At 47.3% G+C, this 19,958-nt stretch overlaps 1 protein-coding gene across 2 annotated transcripts in view; it reads left to right on the forward strand.

The window, feature by feature from the left end:
* LOC144151555 (neprilysin-1-like) overlaps window positions 1-19,958 on the forward strand; it is a 118,898-nt gene that overhangs the window by 25,945 nt on the left and 72,995 nt on the right. For both annotated transcript variants that reach the window (XM_077682653.1, XM_077682652.1), the window contains exons 2-4: window positions 1,058-1,144; window positions 14,571-14,701; window positions 19,325-19,550. In XM_077682653.1, coding sequence (XP_077538779.1) covers window positions 1,058-1,144; window positions 14,571-14,701; window positions 19,325-19,550 — 444 coding nt within the window. The remainder of the gene's footprint in view (window positions 1-1,057; window positions 1,145-14,570; window positions 14,702-19,324; window positions 19,551-19,958) is intronic.

The following is a 19,958-nucleotide window of genomic DNA, read 5'->3' on the forward strand; positions in this document are numbered from 1 at the left end:
CTGCTCAGTACAACCTGTCAGCTGTCCTCAATGGTCGAGCGGTTTCGGTTTGGCTGGATGTGTTAAACAGATAATGAGATGCCTACGACGCAGGACACAAACGCATAGCCTCATGTTTGTTTGCTAGAATAAAGCTGCAGCCCCTCCAGGTTCTTTCTCCCTATGGAGAGGCGCGTGCCTTTCGCTCAAGGGAAGAACCGAGGGAATCGAAGGGGCGTCTGCCAGAACAGAAGCGCGAATGGGGGTGCATACAACAGAAAGCCGCTTCCACCGCCGCTCCCAGCGCAAGTTCCAGCTCGCCGAACAGCTGGGAATCACTCCCGGGTGAATAGAAACGTGGACGTGAGGCAATATTTATTGTTTAGCTTGAAGGCATTTCAGAGCGACAATTTTGACGGTGCCTTTCACTTAGAAGCACGCGCACGTAACTGGTTGCTGGTTTATCAGACACGAGTTGGGAGTCGAGGAAAGGGGCGGGGGGGGGGGGTGTCGTGCCCGTGGCGGATAGAGGTTTCATGCCCTCACTAATGATGACATGTCCGTTGTGCTGGCGAGAGGTACAAACGTGATTGTTCACCGCTCCAATGCAAACTTTGCGGGGTCCTCAGTGGTCGAGAGGATTGGGTTAGTGTGTTACGCAAACAGTAAGATGCCTACGACGCGGGAGGGAAACACACAGCCCCAAGTTTGTCCACTAGAATAAATCTCGAGCCCTTCAAAGTTTGATTGGGCTAAGTGCAAACAGCTCGATGACCAATTACAAACAAGCGTGTCTTGTTTAGCGTATTTCGTATACTGCGTCCAGCTTCCCAGGTCATTCTTCTTCACAGAGTAAAAGGGCGCTAATTTTTTTGGAAATCTCCTTGACTATAGTTGCCAATATGGCGCGATGTGATGGACATGTAGTCAAGTTATTTAGTATTCGGAACAAAAGAAAGACGCCATATTCCTGCGCCGATGATATATTGTTTGTTGTTTTTGCGTGATAATTGTAAAAACACCTATAACGAATTCCCTAAAATCATTCTGCCTTGCTATTCATTTCTGATCCTTGCAGCTAACCACACCTCCAGAACACAGCCAGGATATATCCACAGTTTATAAGCGGGTAAACATAAGCGTTCTCGAGTCGGATTTCCCCATGGTGAGTTTCTTTATATATCATGGTATTTATCAATACCAACATTTTTTACTAACATATTTCATCAGAATAAGCAATAGTCCTCTGAATAGCTTTGTTTGTACAGTAGATGGGAACGCTACGATATGATAAATAGTGGCATCTCTTAAAAACATTTTTGGAAAAAACGCTGTACAAGTGCGACAAATTCTTGCCAATCATTTTTTGTGCCTGTGAAAGCCATTCCCGAAGTTTTTTTATATAGCTAAAGGGAAAGATAAAAGTTTACTTCTTCTCATTATTTCGGGTAAAAACAATTTATTTATTTTGAGCGGATATCAACTTCTTAATTTCACGTCTCTTCGCACTTCTGCGGAAGTATGAACCGGGCAAGGTCCATACTTCTTTTATATAACGCTGTACAAAAAGATCTCGGCATTTACATACAAAGAAAGTGTCTTGATGCTTTAGTTACATTACGAATGTTGCCGCACTTTGTAGGAACCTCGATAACACTTCGCTGGCAATGTATTCAATGTTAACAGGTGATGAGAAAAATGCTGAAATGGGTTAAAGGAGCCATGAAGAGAAAACACAAGTTTGGTTCATTCAAAACATTGTCTCGTTAGAATCATACTGACACCACTTTTAACGTAAACTTCGCTCAAATAAGCTACATAATTAGGAAAAACGGGAATGGTCATGCGACCCTCCAGCTCATTTCCCGCAACAGAACCTATGTCGTCACATGAGCTAAGCTCTGCGATTGGCGGAGGCTGGCAGAAGCAGACGCAAATTAGGTAGAACTTACAAACTAGACGAACGAGCGATTTGCGCTTAAATTTAGGGCACATTCTTTACAAAGCAATAAGAATGATGGGACAAACAGTGGAAGTTACGAAAGCACATGTAAACATAGAAGTACTGATGCGTTCTGCTGTTCGTACTGCGCACAGCATGCTGGTTTAGCTGCACAGCACTACGGGGCTTGGGGTTGTCTCAGACGACACTGGCCGATTGACGCAAGCAACGGTGTCTTACGTGACCCCATTTGTCGAGCGAGCACTGTTTCAGGGAACAAATATTTTCTCCCAGAACAAAAACAAGCCAGGTTTAAATGCGGGCAAAAACAAACCAAACGCTTGCCACGGTATGGTGGCGCCATCTAGATTACGGAACGTAAAGAAACGCGGGAACAAACCAACACCGCTGTACAGGGTGGAGACAACCTTTGAACGGTCCCGTGCCGCCGCAATTGGGCCAACGGGCTGAACGCGTTATTCTTTTCGTTTCCCACGAGACCTAGCAAAGCGAAACAGCCAATATGATTCAAACTTCTTCAGTAAACCGCGTTGCGGTGATAATTTTAGCGCGGTTTTGACACAATGACTTGCTTCGGCGGCGAGCGAGCAACCGAAAATGGCGGCGCCAGCGTATACGTGTCTCTACCCTGTACGGCAGATGCGTGAATGAAGGTACTCTAGGCTGCAGAGCGGTCGGTTCTAGCGATGTCACTTGGGACCACGAAAACGCACGATTGAGCGGGAAAATCAAAATTTTAACCTAAAGTGTTTAATTTCTCAGTGAATAAAGCACCGTTTGTATCCGGACAAGCGCTGGGGGCACTATAAAACACGAAATCTTTCGAATAAAACCAACTTGCATTTTCTCTTCATGGCTCCTTTAATAATAAACTCACTCTTTTTTGTCACTCTTTGTGATGAGAACGTATTTTTGTCACTGTTTGTGACCAGAATTTAGCTCTATACCTGTAGTCAAAATTTTGGAGTTTAGAATTTTATAAAATGATGTGCGCTGTGGTATACATTGTTCAGGCTGCGATGGCACGTGCTCAGTCTGCATGACGGCTAAGAAGTGTGGTGCCGCAAATGATTTAAGTAACCTGTTGCTCGTAATTGCGTTTTGTAGCCTCGACACACGTGAATTTTTATTTACCGCTTCTGTAAAAAAGGCGGAAGCACCGCGCAAATGTACCCATCACCTTAGCTAACAGTGAGAGAACACTTTGCAGGGGCGCAAAGTAGTCACCAGAGTATTTGCCTTTTCACGCGCTAATAAGACAGCCGCATCAGGTCACAAGATATGCGACGCTCGCGCCAAAATCGTACAGCCTACGGTCGCTGAAGAACACATAGGATAGTAATTCTAGTGTTCCGAAAAAAAAGCATATCTTTGTAAGCCGCAGTAATGCACTGTCAAGGCTTGAAGGTTCGAAGGTCAGGTGCAACGTGTGAAATTCCATCTACTTGGTGTATAGACCGTTAAGTGCGAGAAGTTGGGCTGACCGTCAACAGGTGACACTAAAGCCACACTCGCCATGACTGCTCTTTAGCATGGAGCGCTTCACAGTTTCCGATGTAGGCTTCCACGAATGTCAGTGAAGTGCTCAGTTAGAAAATGTGGATATCACAGAAAAAACCTTACACCCTATTCGGCCGTACAAGCTGCGATTCGGACCTACATGTGTGGTACGAACCGCCATGCGAGCCTCACGGGCCGTAGCTTTATAAATACTCTCCGTGTTGCGGCCTTTCGCAATGCACCCTTTTCGGCACGGTGAGCGCGACACTGAGACCTGGGCTCGCTGGATCACCATTCTTCAACTTAGGTATTTTGTGCCACGCAAATCCGCAAGGGGGACATTTTCACACCGTTATGGAAATCAGCAAGCTTGGTGTAGTGTACACCAATCTCGCCTCCTGTTTTGCTTGCGCTTTTGAGTGCGTGTCGTCACAGCCCCGCGTTTACTATTATGATTCGCTACATGCATAGCGAGGGCCTCTGTTCTGGCAGTCTTGGTGTGATAGGAAGCTTAAGAGGGTTCAACGCTGGTCGACCACTCTGGACATGTCGTAGACACTCGAGTCATGGCCCGGGGGTTAAAAAGAAGGTCCCCTTCACCCCGAGTAGTCCGAGAGGCGCTGGCTACCACCCCTAAGCACAGGAAAAAATTACATTGACATAAATACCCCTGAAAGTGGAGGGGAAAAATAGCTCCGCCGGTAGCGTTAGCCGGTAGCCCCGCCGGTAGCGCTACATGCATAGCGAGGGCCTCTTTTCTGGCAGTCTTGGTGCCATAGGAGACTTAAGAGGGTTCAACGCTGGTCGACCACTCTAGACATGTCATAGACACTCGAATCACGGCCCGGGGGTTAAAAAGAAGGTCCCCTTCACCCCCAATAGTCCAAGTGGCGCTGGCTACCACCCCCAAGCACAGGAAACAAAAATACCTAAACATAAATACCCCAGAAAGGGGAGGGGAAAATCGCCCCGCCGGTAGCGTAGCGGTTATCGCACCAGACCGGTATTCTGGAGGTCGTCGGTTGGTATCCCACCTGGCGGGCATTTTTCTCCACTTTCTTTCAAAATTCTTTATATGTTTCAAAGACCTACCTCATCCTCCCCTTTGCTTTCCAAGGTTTTCTTGACTGCCAACTCTTATTTCTGTGTTATTTTCAACGAGCCCCTCGTTTCCTATTCTGATTCGCTATATATATATATATATATATATATATATATGTATATACACACAGAAAGATAGGTCGGCAGTCTTCAACACCTAAGGAGGCATAGGGGAATGATTAGGCTATTTTTTTATTGTTAATAGCCTAATCATTCCCCTATGCCTCCTTAGGTGTTGAAGACTGCCGACCTATCTTTCTGTATTTTACTCTACGAGCCCCTCATTTCCTAATCCTAAATATATATATAGCCGATAAAAATTTAAAAAAAGTTCCTGCGTTTTTGCAGCCACCCCTTTCCATAGGGGCGATTTCCCGCGCAAGCCGGGTGAACTTCCCAAGTGTTATAGTCCCACACTAGGGCCGAGCGCCAGACCGGGAAGTCGTTTGTACCTATTTTACCGATAGGTGCCCGGCTCTACCAAGGAACATGAATTCACATGGTGCCTTCCACAGCCACGATGGACGCTCAACTCGCAGCCACCTGTGGCAGGACATGCCGCAGACTCTTTCACCCCCGGCAATGGCGCAACGCGGCATGATGGCCGGGGGCCCCGCCAGATGGACAAGGGTCAGGGGCCCCTCGATGGGGTAAAGGCAGCTTTCCAGGCGTGGATTCCCCTTTCAAGGCTCCGAACTCGACCAGGGACGCCTGTACCCATTAAAGAAACCGGTGGGTGTCCGGCGGTACCAGGATTCGAACCCAGTACCTCCCGCATACGAGGCGAGTGCTGTACCTCTGAGCCATCGCTGCGGTAAAGTTACGACCGAGGCATTTCCCTACAAAGTCGGGTAACTTCCCAAGCACAAGATCCCCTGTGCAGGGGGTGCCTGTACCAATTTTTCACTGGTTGGTGCCCAGCGGTACCGAAGTACCCCCCACATTCTCGTACCCCATGTTACAAACCGAGGGGGGAACGGTTTCCAGTACACTGGATCCCCGTACGGGGGGGCGCCTGTCCCCATTTTTATTCTGGTGGGTGACCAGTGGCTCCAGAGGAACCTACCACGTCTGCCGCAGTGGTAGTGCGTGTCCAAGCCCTTCATCGCCCGCCGAGACAGGGGGCACTTGTACCCTTTGAACTGGTGGGTGCCCAGAGGTCCCAGACCTCACCCGAAGGGGTTCGAGGGACCTACCACATGGCCTCCCATGGCTTCTTGTGGTCAAGCTACAAGAGTTTGTTCCACCGTCAAGACAGGCTACGGTACGGGGACGCTTGTACCCTTTAAATAAACCGTGGGTATCCGGCTCAGTGAGTTTACATGCGCGTCACCGGTAACAAGGATGCCGGTGATGCGCATGTAAACTCACTGCTCGTGGCGGCGTGTGCTTTGTTGTTCTATCCTCTTGGAGACACCGGATGTTTTTAGGCCTTTCGCCACCCATAAACTTGCCGCATTTCCTGTCATCCCCACAACTCGCATTCATGCAGTATGTTCCTCCACGCCCCCCCCCCCCCCCCATCTTTCTTTCGTTTTTGTGTTTTTTTTGTTTGATTGATTTGTTTGTTTTGGGGGGTCTTTATCGTTAGCCTTTACAGAATAAGCTCTGTATGGTGTGTGTGGTCGTTTGTGTGTTTGTTTCTCATGTGGCTAACGTCACGTCACGTCACGTGCGCGCATGCAGGCAAACATGCTTCGCATGGGCTCTGAGATCTTTCCTTATTGTGGCGTAAATTCCACGACCAACCTGTTGAAAGCTCTGTCATCGGTTACCGAAGTCATCCAGGTCTTCGAGGAACCAACTCCGACAAATCCTGGCCCGCCGGTAGGCTTTTTACACCCAATTTACCGAGCGGCCACGCCGCAGGAAGCTATCCCTAACCAGCGCTTTGGAACCGCCGCCGTGCCTGGTCGATGGCGCCGGGCGCCACGGGGCCTCCGGACGTGACCGCGGGGAGGACGCCACCCCAAACAGCGCCGCTGGCTTCTTCGTCGCGCAATATGGACGTCGTTGAAGTAGAGGGTGACACTATTTCACCCGAAGACTTCGAAAATGATACCGGTTGGCTCTCGAGTCACCGGAAAAGAAGTGGCAAGGCACTCGCACGGCTAAACCAAGCCCAGAACGACTCTCAGAGGCAACCAGGCACCGGTAGTGCCTCATCTGTCAGCAAGACTCCAGAGCCAAAGCGCAAGCAAGCAATACGGTTGCCGCCCCAGCCGCGGCTGCCGAAAGAGGACATAAAGATCGTCCTCCGACCGCGGGAAGGACTTGACGTCGCCAAATTGAATGACGCACAGATCAGAGACGGTGTTCTCTCCGCCGCAGCAATCAAGAAGGAAGAAGCCGAAGACGATTTACTTCGGACAAGCCCCAAACAAAACATCATAGTCGTCAGCACCCCAAAGATGGCCCACGCCGAAAAGTACAACGGAATCCGACAGCTCTGTTTCGGCGAGCACAGTTACGAGATCACCGCATACGCCGCCCCCCCCCCCCCCCGGAGGACACTACAAAGGGAGTGATTCATAATAAGAACCCAGCGGTTTTACAGGCCCGACGCATGGGCAAAACGAACTCAGTCATTATCGTCTTCGAAGGCCACCGCGTCCCATACTACGTCTACTATAGAGGTGCAGAGTATCGCTGCTTCCTCCATAAGAAGAAGCACGAATTCTGCACGAGCTGTGGTCGAATCGGACACCGCGCAGATGTTTGCCCCCCAACCGGACAAGCCCTTCTGCAAGAGCTGCAATCTCGAGAACCCACCAGACAATCATGTTTGTGAACTGAACTGTGCAATCTGTGGCGAAGGCCACACGACTGGTGGCAAGAAGTGCCGTAAAAGGTTTAAGACTCATTTTCTCATCAAACAGCGTCAGTGGGAGAAACAGCATCGTGGTTCGAGACCCAAGGACAGCTCCACGGAGACGAGCAACACCGACAACAGTGCCGGCCCGGAAGGGTACCACCAAGAAGCAAGAATCGCGGAGAAGAGGAACCGCTCTGGTTCGTTTCCTCGACTCCCTCCCCCAGCCGCAGAGAAGGAGAGCACTGGAGGCCGGCGCAGATCCCGTTCCAAGTCTCGTCACCGGGAGGCGAAGCGGAGAGAGTCGTGCTCTGCCTCACGCTCCAGACTCAACGACAAGTCTATGGTGGATCACAGCAAGGTGCGCTGGGCCAGCACGGTCTCCCGAACTGCTCCATACAACACACAATATAAATCAGGGCTACCTTCTGCAGTTGAAGCAGAGCTAACGCATTTCAAGCAAACGCTTGAGTTAGTTATCAGAGAAAACCAACAGCTTAAAGCAGAGAATGCCCAACTCAAGGCCAAAAACCTCCCACCACGGGTAGCGCGACCTAACGGCCCCATTGCTGAACCCGTAACGCCAATCCCAGTTTCCGTTAATGCAGCAGCAGAAGTTATGTGCGAGTCCGAGGCGGATGCACCGCCCCTTAAGCGAAAAGCGGGAACTGAACCCGGTGACCCGACAACGCAAAAGTTTATCGAGGAGCTGGAAACAAAAATAGATGCTCGTCTCGAAAAACTGCAAGACATGTTCTCCGAATTTGCGGAGTCGGTGAACAAGCAATTAGAAAACTTGAACACTAGTGTCCTCGCTATTGAAAACGCCCAAACAATAGCACAACAGACACCAGGCGTAGGCGCATACAAATCCAAGCCCTATTCGAGGCCCAACATGGGGGAAGGTGCCAGAACATTCGATAACACCAGCGGACACAATGGCCCGGAGTAACAATGCAAATATGTACGTCATTTGGCAATGGAACAGCCGCGGGTTCAAACAAAAACGGGTAAATTTGTGGCAGTTTTTAAGTAATCAGCAGCAACCGGAGACGCCAGACTTAATCGCTCTCCAGGAAACGGGAGGCGAGGCTAAATTATCAGGCTATAAATCGTACTACGACTTGAACTCGGGTGAATACAAAAAAACCGTTACTACCCTAGTGAAACGTAACATCGCGACCATTCAACACGATACTGGCTTTGCGACCGTAGGCCACGTCCTCGTCGAAATTTTATCGGGCAAAAAACGCGCAGAGGGCAGCCTTTTTGTGCTTAACTTGTACAGCAGCCCCCGCCAAAAGCACCGATTTGCAAATCTTTTTCGCAAAACATTAGACATAGCCCGAAAACAGGCACTTATTATTGTGGGTGACTTTAATGCACCGCACTCTGCTTGGGGGTATAAGAAGGAGCTCAGCAAGGGCCGGCAGCTTTGGCAAGATGCCCAACAGATGGACCTCACCCTGGTCACTGATTCTACTTGCCCCACAAGGAAAGGCAACAGTATTAGCGTGGACACCACACCAGATCTTACATTCACAAGGAACACACGGAACGTCACATGGCTGAACACTCAAGAAAACCTAGGGAGTGATCACTGCATTTTAAGAACTACCATCCAATCCTCGCCAACTAGGCCCACGGGTAAGCAACTCAAAATCACAGACTGGGACACTTTCCGGCAAATTAGAGCTGCTGAACAAAATTCGACTTGTGCAGTGATAGAGGACATCGCCGCATGGACATCAGATATTCATGCACATTTCCAGGCAGCAACCAAAATTATACCCGAGGAAGCCAACATACATCAAGCAGACTCTAGGCTACTACACATGTGGCAAGCCAAGGCGGGCCTTGAAAAACGCCTTAATAAGCAGAAACTCAACCGCAGCCTCCGCAGGCGGCTCGCCTTACTAACTAGAGATATTGAGGATTACGCCAACCAACTCACGCGTCAAAACTGGGACTCTACTTGCGATGGGATGGAGCTCCAGATGGGACTCGCGAGAACGTGGAACATCCTGAGATGCCTGCTAGATCCAGAAAAGAGCAAACTTACTCAGAGACACAATCTCAGTAAAATACTGCATGAATACAAGGGCACCGACGGCGAACTTATTCAAGAAATCAGAAACCGTTACCTTGGTACTAACCCTACAGAGACTCTCCCACCCTACAAAGGACCACCAAATCCAGAACTAGAGCGTCCCATCACTGCAGCAAAAGTGCGATATGCCATACACTGCCTACGTACCAAGTCTGCCCCGGGTCCTGATGGAATAACTAACAAAATGCTTAGAAATCTGGACGACGACTCAATAGACGCACTCTCCAAGCACATGAACCACTGCTGGAAAAGGGGAACCTTACCACCTCAATGGAAATCAGCTAGGATTGTTTTTATTCCTAAACCAGGCAAGAAACTCCACCTCGAAAACTTAAGACCTATATCGCTTACCTCGTGTGTAGGCAAACTATTGGAACACGTCATTCTCAATAGGCTCAACAAATTCATGGAGGAGAAAGATTTGTATCCCCACAGCATGATAGGGTTCCGACATAAGCTTTCAACTCAGGACATTATGCTCCGACTTAAGCACCAAATTATTGATGCAGACGGGTGCTCACGACTAGATACCAGGGCAGTACTAGGCGTCGACCTAACAAAAGCCTTCGACAATGTGCGACATGATGCAGTGCTCTCCAACCTCGCCCAGCTTGACGTAGGAAATAAAGTCTATGACTATGTCAAAGATTTCCTCTCTGGGCGGACTGCACAACTACTTATTGGAGGATTGGAATCTGGCGAGATCAAAATTGGTAGCAGAGGGACGCCGCAAGGGTCTGTTCTCTCTCCCTTTCTCTTTAATGTCGCCATGATTAATCTGCCACAGCAGCTAAACAAAATAGAAGGACTGCACCACAGCATTTATCCTGATAACGTCACACTGTGGGTTGCCGGTGGCACTGACGGAGAAATTCAAGAAAATCTACAACAGGCGATAGACGTGGTAGCGGCTTATGTGACCCCCAAGGGCCTTAGCTGCTCGCCACAAAAATCTGAATTGCTCATTTGCAGACCAACCAGGAAAGGTTGCAAACGAGACCGCGATGTTGCCAATATCCAGCTATATGCGGAGGGCAGACCCATTCCCATGGTACAGAACACCAGAGTCCTTGGTCTTCGCATACAGGACAATGGTTGCAATACAGAGACCATAAAGGCTCTCGAAACGAGTGTACACCAGAACGTCCGCCTCATCTCCAGAATTGCCAACCGGCATCATGGTATGAAAGAAGGTAACCTCGTCAGATTAGTGCAGGCTTTTGTTCTTAGCCGCATAGTCTACGCGACGCCCTTCGTGGCACTAAAGGCCGATGAAAGAAAAAAAAATCAATAAGATCATTAAGTGAGCCTACAAGCAGGCACTAGGTATACCCATTACAGCACCAAATGAACGCTTTGGAGAGATGGGGCTGCACAATACCATAGACGAGCTTGTAGAAGCCCAAAAAATAGCACAGCAACCGCAACAGGCAGACCGCAACAGGCAGACCGCAACAGGCAGACACATCCTACAAGAGCTTCAAATCACCTATGCGGCTCAACAAGGAAAAAAGGTGGATATCCTTAGCGAGCAGAGGGCACGTATATACACAACCCCTCTGCCCAGCAATATTCATCCCGTGCATAACCTACAACGCAGGAATGAAAGAGCCAAAGCCCTCCAAAAGCGATTCGAACGATCTGATGACGTGGTCTACGTGGACGCGGCCGAGTACTGTGGACACAACGCCATGGCCGTGGCAGTAGTCGATCGGCAGGGCCATTGCATAGCCTCCGCAACGATCCGCACGGACACTCCGGAGGTAGGAGAAGAGGCAGCCATTGCACTGGCGCTTTCTTCTACAAGAGCGAAATACATAATAAGCGATTCCAAATCTGCAATCGTAAACTTCGCAAAGGGAAGGATCTCACCCGAGGCCCAAGGAATCCTTGGAGGATTCAAAGAATTAAGACTCCGAGAGGTCCAAATTATATGGGCACCGGCGCACTCTGCACTTCCGGGGAACGAAAACGCTCACGAGGCAGCTCGAGGTCTGAGCTTCCGAGACTGCCCAGAAACACCTGAGGCATCGTTTTGCACGGGGGGTAGGGACCGCATGGTGACCTACAGGGAGATAATCGACCATTACAGATTAGGGAGGGCCAGATATCCCGCAGCTCATCGAACCTTGGGAATGTGGCAGTCAGTAGCATGGCGTCTACTTCAGTCCTACACTTTTCCGAACCCGGTGACGTATAGTCATTGTTACCCCGGTCTATACGAAAATAAGTGTAAATTATGTTCAAGCAAGGGCCGAACTTGAACACATTTTATGGGCCTGCCGCCTTAAAGTGAACACCACACCTCAAGCACTAGACATCACTTCTTCAGAGCAGTGGGAGACCGTGCTGCTCAGTTCAGACCCGGGCGTTCCATTCCGGGCCGTCCAGATGGCCGAAGACGCCGCCAGGGAGCAAGGACTCCTGGCCGCCGTCTGAGGGGGGAAGAATGAAGGGGACTACCATCTCACTTCTTCCCTTACCCCTGTCTCGGGCTCAATAAAATTATGCACTCACTCACTCACTCATGTGGCTTTTGTTTCGGGGGCGCCGCCCCTACCCTGAGTCCGTACGATTTTTTCTCAAAGCTTTCATTCCTGAGGAAGACCTGTCTCAGGTCGAAACGTTGGAAATAAAGTCTCCGAAGAGCGTACTTTTACTTTGTGCGTATTCCTGCAGCAACTAAGGACGCTACTTCACGACTATGTATATATATATATATATATATATATATATATATATATATATATATATATATATATATATATATATATATATATATATATATATATATATATATTCTCCCCGTGTAGTCTGAGTGGCGCTGGCTACCACCCTCAAGCGTCAGATACACTTCTAGTCAATATAAATAGCCCAGAAAGTGAAGGAGAACACAGTCGCTCAGATAGCCGAATTGGTAAGGCATTCGAGATCTAATCGAAAGGCGTGGGTTCGGTCCCCACTCTGGGCGCGTGTTTTTCTTTCTTTCTTTCTTCTGTATATTAAAAAAAATGTTAACTTCTTTAACCGTAGAAAATAAAGAGCCTAACCACACCCCTATGCCTCCTTTGGCGTTGTAGACTGCCGACCTATCTTTCTGTATATATATATATATATATATATATATATATATATATATATATATATATATATATATATATATATATATATATATATATATATATAAGAGAAGAAAAACTTCGAACAAGGTAAAAGCACGATTGTGGCCTACGTTTCAGCAAAGAGAACTTGCTTTCCTTATGACCATCGAGGCCATGAAAACTCTTGTTCACGATGTTCAGACCAACAGGCCCAAAGCAAAGATAACCCTGACAACAGTACTTCCCAGGATCGAAAACAAACACAAGCCAGACATACCCCAGACACACAGACTTCTAGCTCACTCACAAAGGTCAGCTAAGCTTAACGACTTCCTCATGTACCTTGGACACAACACAGGAAACGTTGACATCATCCACCACGCAAAAATTCACCACGACCCCATAGGACACCTGGCCAAGGACGGACTACACCCTAACTTTCGAGGCGTCCGACTGATTTCCGAAAACATCAAGCACAGGCTGAGGAACACATTTAAGGTGACGCTCCCAACCTCACGTATCAACCTCCCGTCTCCGGCCAGCACAGAACAACAGAACCAACCCAACACCCCCAACGGTAGCGAAATGCCATGTCCACCTAAGAACAGCACATGTGACGCCAGCACACAAACCGTGGACGTGGCCGCAACACCAGCTGTACAGCACGTGAGCGAACAACAACCCGACCCACCAAAGACAACACGCTCATGGTTCACGCAGACCCCAACACGCAGTATAACGCAAACAGGCACCCAAACAGGCATCGATGTGGACCTCACCTCTAGCAGCCCCCCTAAACTACTGACTCCAAGCAAAAAAGTGTCACCCCGGAGGTCTGCTCGGAACAAACACAAATGACTACCACCGAGTAGGCCGTATGCTCCAACCCCTAAATCCCGCTCTTTCCTCAAAGCTCGAAAACTAGCCGGCAAACAAACCAACTACAGATTTCATCTAAAAAAAAAATAATAAGGCCCTGAGGAAAGCAAGTTCTCTTTGCTGAAACGTAGGCCACAATCGTGCTTTTACCTTGTTCGAAGTTTTTCTTCTCTTGTGTTCTCTACCATCTTCAAAGTTCTACTACTCCCTATATATATACATATATATATATATATATATATATATATATATATATATATATATATATATATATATATATATATATATATATATATATAATTAAAACACGTCAGTTTAAATTTGACGCTTTAGATTGCTCGAGCTTGAAACTGTTGTAGGATTCTGTCCGCTTAGATTCTTACTCAAACTTTGCAGCTAAAATTTTTGAATATTTAAAACAATGAATTTTTAACGAAAGTAAAATGTCTTAGATCTAACTTAGGATAGATTTGTGGAGGCTTCCTGTCCTCGCTAATAGACGTATGAGGCATTCAACACCACATAATATAGAGTTCTCTAATTTTTTCACATTTTTATATTTCGTGCCCCAGGGGGGTGCTTTGAGAGAGAATAAACGTTCATTTTACTGTTTTAAGTGCGAATGCACTTCTTAAGCGACCCTGAACCTGCGTCCACCGGAGATGTCTGCGCACGTGGAGATGGGCGCTCGCAGCCTGGCCGCTGACATGGCACATACCCACGTGGGGGATTGGCCAGGAATCTCCTCGTCTTCCTTGGCAACGGGGGGAGGTGGGCACGCGCTGCCTGGCCGCTAACATGGCACATACCCACGTGGGGGATTGGCCAAGAATCGGGCGTGAGAAGAGCTAATGCACCTGCTTAAAGGAGTACTGACACGAAATTTCAAAGCTGAGATCCGCTCTAGCAATCAAGTACAACGACAACACAAATAGGTGTCTGTGAATAAATGCATCTTTCTTTCTTTGTAGTTGTGTGTGTGTGTGTGATCTCTCTTTCGCGAACATTACCGAACCGCGCAAATTCAACTCGTGCATTCGCACTTTCACATTCTTCCCCTCGGGGAAATGCGGGGAATTTTTTACTGAGGCTCTTATAACGATGAACCTATTTCCTTAATTTCAGTTTCCTTTGCTACAATTGCTTCAAAAAGAGTTCAATCTTGTTAATATCACAATCAAAGCCGGGGAGGTAATAGAATTTTACTGTTCGGACTATTACGAGAAATTGATAAAATTCCTTGAAGAGGCAGACAGGTAAGTATACTCCCTAGTTATTTTTAGTTATAGAGAGGGAGGAAGAGTCTACGCCCCGCACTTTTTCTGAAGAAAAGATCCTTTTGATATATAATTTATTACAAGTTTTTCTATTTATAGATAACATTCATGGCGGGAACTGGGATTTTTCACAACTTCCGTGTAATGCGGTAAAATTGCCTAGTCGAAGTTTTGTTCTATTAACTCTTTCTCGTACGCTAACTTTTCTTTTAAGTCTACCATGCGCTAGTCTCGCTCTTCCTCATCTCACACCACTTCGCTAACTGCCCATCTTTGCTGTCTCAGTCTCAGATTCTTACTCTAATACAGCTCCGACATCTCTGCGTAAGACAATCCCAAACTAATTGCCAACGTCATAAGTTTTTCTAGATCCATGTCTACCATAGTGGTAAAAAAAACTGACAACGAAGGAAGCGATGATCGCCGGCTCGACAAATGTTGGTGTCACGAACGAGTCATCTAGGACAAAAGCAGTCGACTATATAGGACACAGGGGCGTAAAGCATGAAAGAGACTTTATGATAGCATTCGGAAAAAGAGGTAGAAAAGATTGCAAGATAGCAGGTAGATAACACATGCACATACAAATAAATGTATTCTAAAAAATTAAATGTCCTCTCGGTCTTAACAGCACAAATGTCAAAGCGCTCTATCACTATTCGTCCTTACGTGACAGTGTCCTACAGTACTTTGCTACGCCCTTGCTGAGTTGTCGCTTGCGTCAGTTAGACAGGGTCACTCACTGAGGTCTAGTCAGTGGGCCTGTCCGAGAGATGATAGTGGAGCCAGCGGCGCGAAGCGCTGACGCATGAGCGTGCACGCGCGAGTCGCTGATGAGGCCAGCGATTCGGATCCGCTGTTGCATTGGTGCACCCGTTTAAGTTTCTCGAAGGGGCCAGCGGGGCAGTTTCGCGGGTGTCTTGTGGGTTTTCAGAGCTGGAGTGCTGCTTCGTACAGTCGCCTTGAACACCGATCACTCCTCCCGGCCGCAAATTTCCCCACGCTTCGCGGCACAGTTTGCCACGTCACGTGTTTCTCCGCGCGATCCAGAAAGTTAACTAAACATGGTGATAAGCTGCGCCCCGAACCTAAAGCCACCTAAAGCATACCAAATCACCGTTATTAGCAAAAAAAAAAACAACTCGTATAATTGAGTTAAGAAAAAAATTATCAACAAAAATTTAGAGTAGACACGCCGGGGCTCGAACGTAGGCCGTCAACGCCAGCACGCTGACCTCTATCTCGACGACGAAACAGCGGGCTGCTTTTAGCAGGAACTCAATAGAGTTGCGCGGGCAGCGACATCACATATGTCACGTGGGGCGCTGTGCAGTGAAGCATTGGAAACGTGCCTCCCGGCTCCTCCTCCTTCTTTCTTTCTTTCTTTCTTTCTTTCTTTCTTTATTCTTCTTTCTCTTCTTCTTCTTCTTTTTCTCCTTGTTTTTCTTCTTCTTCTGCACCTTCTTCTTCTTCTTCTTCTTCTTCTTCTTCTTCTTCTTCTTCTTCTTCCTCTTCTTCTTCCTCTTCTTCTTCTTCTTCTTCTCCTCCTCCTCCTCCTCCTCCTCCTCCTTCTGCTTCTTCTTCTTCTTTTCCTTCTTTTCCTTCTTCTTCTTTTCCTCCTCCTCCTCCTCCTCTTCTTGTTCTTCTCCTCCTCCTCCTCCTTCTTCTTCTTCTTCTTCTTCTTCGTCTTCTTCTTACTGTTTTGACTTGTACCCCCACAGGGAGTTTGGGCTGGACTTGTGGGCCGCACAAGCTTCTGGGGCCCTGAAAAAAAGACTCCACCCACGTTTCTCCCTTTCATCCCTTCTTCAACGTCACTAAAGTTTTACTGAACTGTACTATAGGCACCGGACACTGCAGTTTGCGCGCGACTCCAGCGCCGCCTCTCGCCGCCGCTTAGCAACTCTGGGTCGGTGGATGTCGCGACCGGCCGTTCAGCGCACGTAAAAACACACGCGCTGCGTGCGGTTCGATGTTGTGTGGCAGAAGTTTTTTTAAGAAGCATAGTTATAATTGCAAGTTGCAGGGTCCGAAAGGATCAAAAAGCTGCAGGAAAGAATTAGTGGCGCAGCGCCGCTACTGCTGCGCGAAGGACAGCCACAATCGCGAAAGGCAGCCTGCCATCGTTCTGTACAGGTTTCTCGCTCGGGAAGCCGTGGGAGAATAAGCTTCGCAAGAAATGATTTTAGCAGTAAGAAAAGTCAAGGAAGTAAGAAAGTCATGACATTTTTTTGTCAGTGGAAGGAGTAAACTTATGAGTACGATTACCGTTTATGCGCAGCACCGACGCAAAGGTCCGTAAAACTAAAACGTTTGCTTTCAGTGTTCATACACATCACGCGCTGCGATGAATCGCATGCCGTCGTAGTAGTTGCATAACACAAGGTATTACCGCTTCCGCCACTATTGTTTTATCAGCAGTAGCCTTTTTTTAGCGACATTCACGGCACCGAATGGACACCAAAAGGCGGCACAAGAATATGCATTCACAGAACTTCGTGGGTGATAACAAAAGCAATGACAAGACAATCAATACGCATCCCGCTTACTGCCCTACTTTGTTCCCCGAAGTGTACATAGTTCGGCCACGCATGCCAAGCCAGAGCGTGGAAAGCTATCAAAGGCAAGGTTGCATTCACTCGCGGTGACTTCTTTAATGCGTTTTGCGTACTCTGAAAATTGAGGATATTATTGTTTAAGCAGAGGATGAGAAGGAGACTTCTTTAATGCGTTTTGCGTACTCTGAAAGTTGAGGTTATTATTGTTTAAGCAGAGGGTGGGGAGGATGAGGAAATACTTTTTTGGAGAATTCCGAACGGCCTGAACAAACTGTATCACAATTAGCCGCTAAGACGACTCTAACATTACTCACAAGATAGAAGCCGAAACTAAACGAAATCTTCGTAAAGACAACCGCCGCTCCGCAGCAGATTTCGAACTGTGTGGAACTGCGTTTACTTTGTCAACAGCTAATAACGTTTGGAATTCGTTGTTAATTAGTGACAACACCAACCGAACTGAAGAAAGGCAACCGAAAAAGTAACTGTAGTGTGGTTGCGCGAACAGAGGAAACAATAACAAATACGCTTCTGTCGTGGAGTGCCGTTGTATACGCTGGCTACTGACCTGAATTGGCGCTGTAAATAACCTTCCCTTGCTGAGAATGGGACTTCGCAACGATGCCTGTCCCGTAAATTTCTTTCACGGCGCACACGCGCGCGGGAACGTACAATCTCTGTAACGTTTCGCGCACAGAAGCACTTGAGACACGGGGAAACTATTTGCCAGAACAATTTTCATGGTCGAGACACCTCTCAAAAACAATTGCAGAATCGCAAAAACAAACCGAGAGGTGCCTAATATGTGAACGCGCGGCCGCCGTCTGCCTCTCACCGACCCAAAGTTAGCTCAAGTTTTCGCGGGGCGGCGCTGGGTGTACTTATTCGTCGCGCCCTCTGAGCAGTGACCGGTGCCTATAAAATGGCAAATACAGTAAAGAAAAAAATCGAGAATCACCAGATTCACACCACTGGGGCGGGGAGCCCGGATGAAAAGATAGATTTAACAAAGGCGTCTTATGGTGGCAGTAATAAATTTGGGAAGTCAGAAGTAAATTTCTTTTTTCTGTGTTTCTGACACTGCTAGCTCCTTACTTCACTTCCTCTGCCCACGTCTCCCTCGTCCTCTTCCAGCCCCTCGAAATTCCATGCTGATTGCGGTATCCAATTTCGTGTTTTTCTCTTCTATCCCCTCCTTTTTTCCTGATAATATTAGATAAAAATAAATAACTCAAAAATATTCCGTGAAAACCTGGTCACCTGCGACTGCGTGTTTTCTGGAAAGAGAAGCAGCAGGAAAATTCAGAAAATACTGCAGACTTAATCTACCTTCAACAAGAAGTTCTTCTTGTATGTCGTGCGTTTTTATAATAAAATTTAGATAATTTCAATTTTGCATTGCCTAGAATAACTCCGCCTCCTTCCATCATGCTTCTAGTTGACCTTAGATTTTCAACAAGCCGTTAATGCGCTTGCGCAGCTTACAACTTCATTGAGGCGAAGTTAGTGAAGCGTCACAATGTAACCCAAATTTAACATGCGCTACTGTGGAGTTTTTCAACTTCATAGGATTAATGAACTGAACGTCATCTACAAAGTAAAAATAATCAAGACAAATTTTATCAGGGCAGAAATATTGTCGGAGCTCAGTGTTCCTTTCGTGATCCATTGCCTATTGGTCGCCAGCGCCAGGGTCAGCCGACATATGTTGACAGTAGTTCCGCTAGCCACGCAGTGGGTGTAGTCAAGGCATTCAGTGAAAAACCTTTGCGTCAGAAAAAACAGCACCAAATCTGCAAAGAGAAGGGCAAAAGGGAGAGAGCACTTTAGGATCAATTTTTCTACTAAATAATGTAGCGTAAACGCACCCGGGATGTTCAGAAGATCTCTTAGGGACTCCCGACTCCATGTACCCAAATTTTACAGAATGCTTAAAGGTCCATTCACTGTCTTCTAATGGTTTCTTTTTCTTACGTAATTTATTGGAGTTCTTTTTGTCGGAAGTAAAATTTACACTACCGCATTTATAAACGTTTTCTTTCAGCACTACGTTCTTCAATTACGTAGGTATGAAGTTGCTGCTCGGTGTGGCAGCCTTTGCTTCCAAAGGTGTCCACGAGGCCCAATTCGCGATTGAAAAAATGCAGTATGGAGTGGAGACTTACGTGCCTAGGTGGAGAGAATGCATGGACTTCGTGAACTCTGAACTGGCAGTCATCGCTGGCTATTTCTACGTGCAGCACAAGTTCACTCCTCATGCCAAAAAAGAGGTAATTACGATGATTTTGAAAACAATTGGTTATAATTTTTAGCTCCTGGAAGAAAACAAATTGCCTTACACGCTAAAAATCGGAGCTAGTACTGTAGCCTTAATCTTTTTTGTTCTGATTTGGTAAGTATACGACGCCGCCAGTAACAGCCTTTGTCGAACCAATCTGTTTTTTGTGACGCATGTATTACACTTCAATAACATTTAGTGCGTTTACAAAGGTTACAACAAAAAAAATTGCCCGCGCATTTGCTTACTCCACTGCAAATGCCGTCGAAAGACAATAGTCGTCTGCCGCGTACTTGTTCCCTGCTCTCCGCTACTGCACCTCATGCTCCCACCCCCCTTTTCGTCCATCTCGGGATGAATTGAACGGAGGTTTGTTCATTACAATTCAATTTTTCAGCCT

This window comes from Haemaphysalis longicornis, unplaced genomic scaffold, assembly GCF_048455015.1.
Source record: "Haemaphysalis longicornis isolate Haplotype H1 unplaced genomic scaffold, Haemaphysalis longicornis Haplotype H1 scaffold_9, whole genome shotgun sequence".
Lineage (NCBI taxonomy): Eukaryota > Metazoa > Arthropoda > Arachnida > Ixodida > Ixodidae > Haemaphysalis > Haemaphysalis longicornis.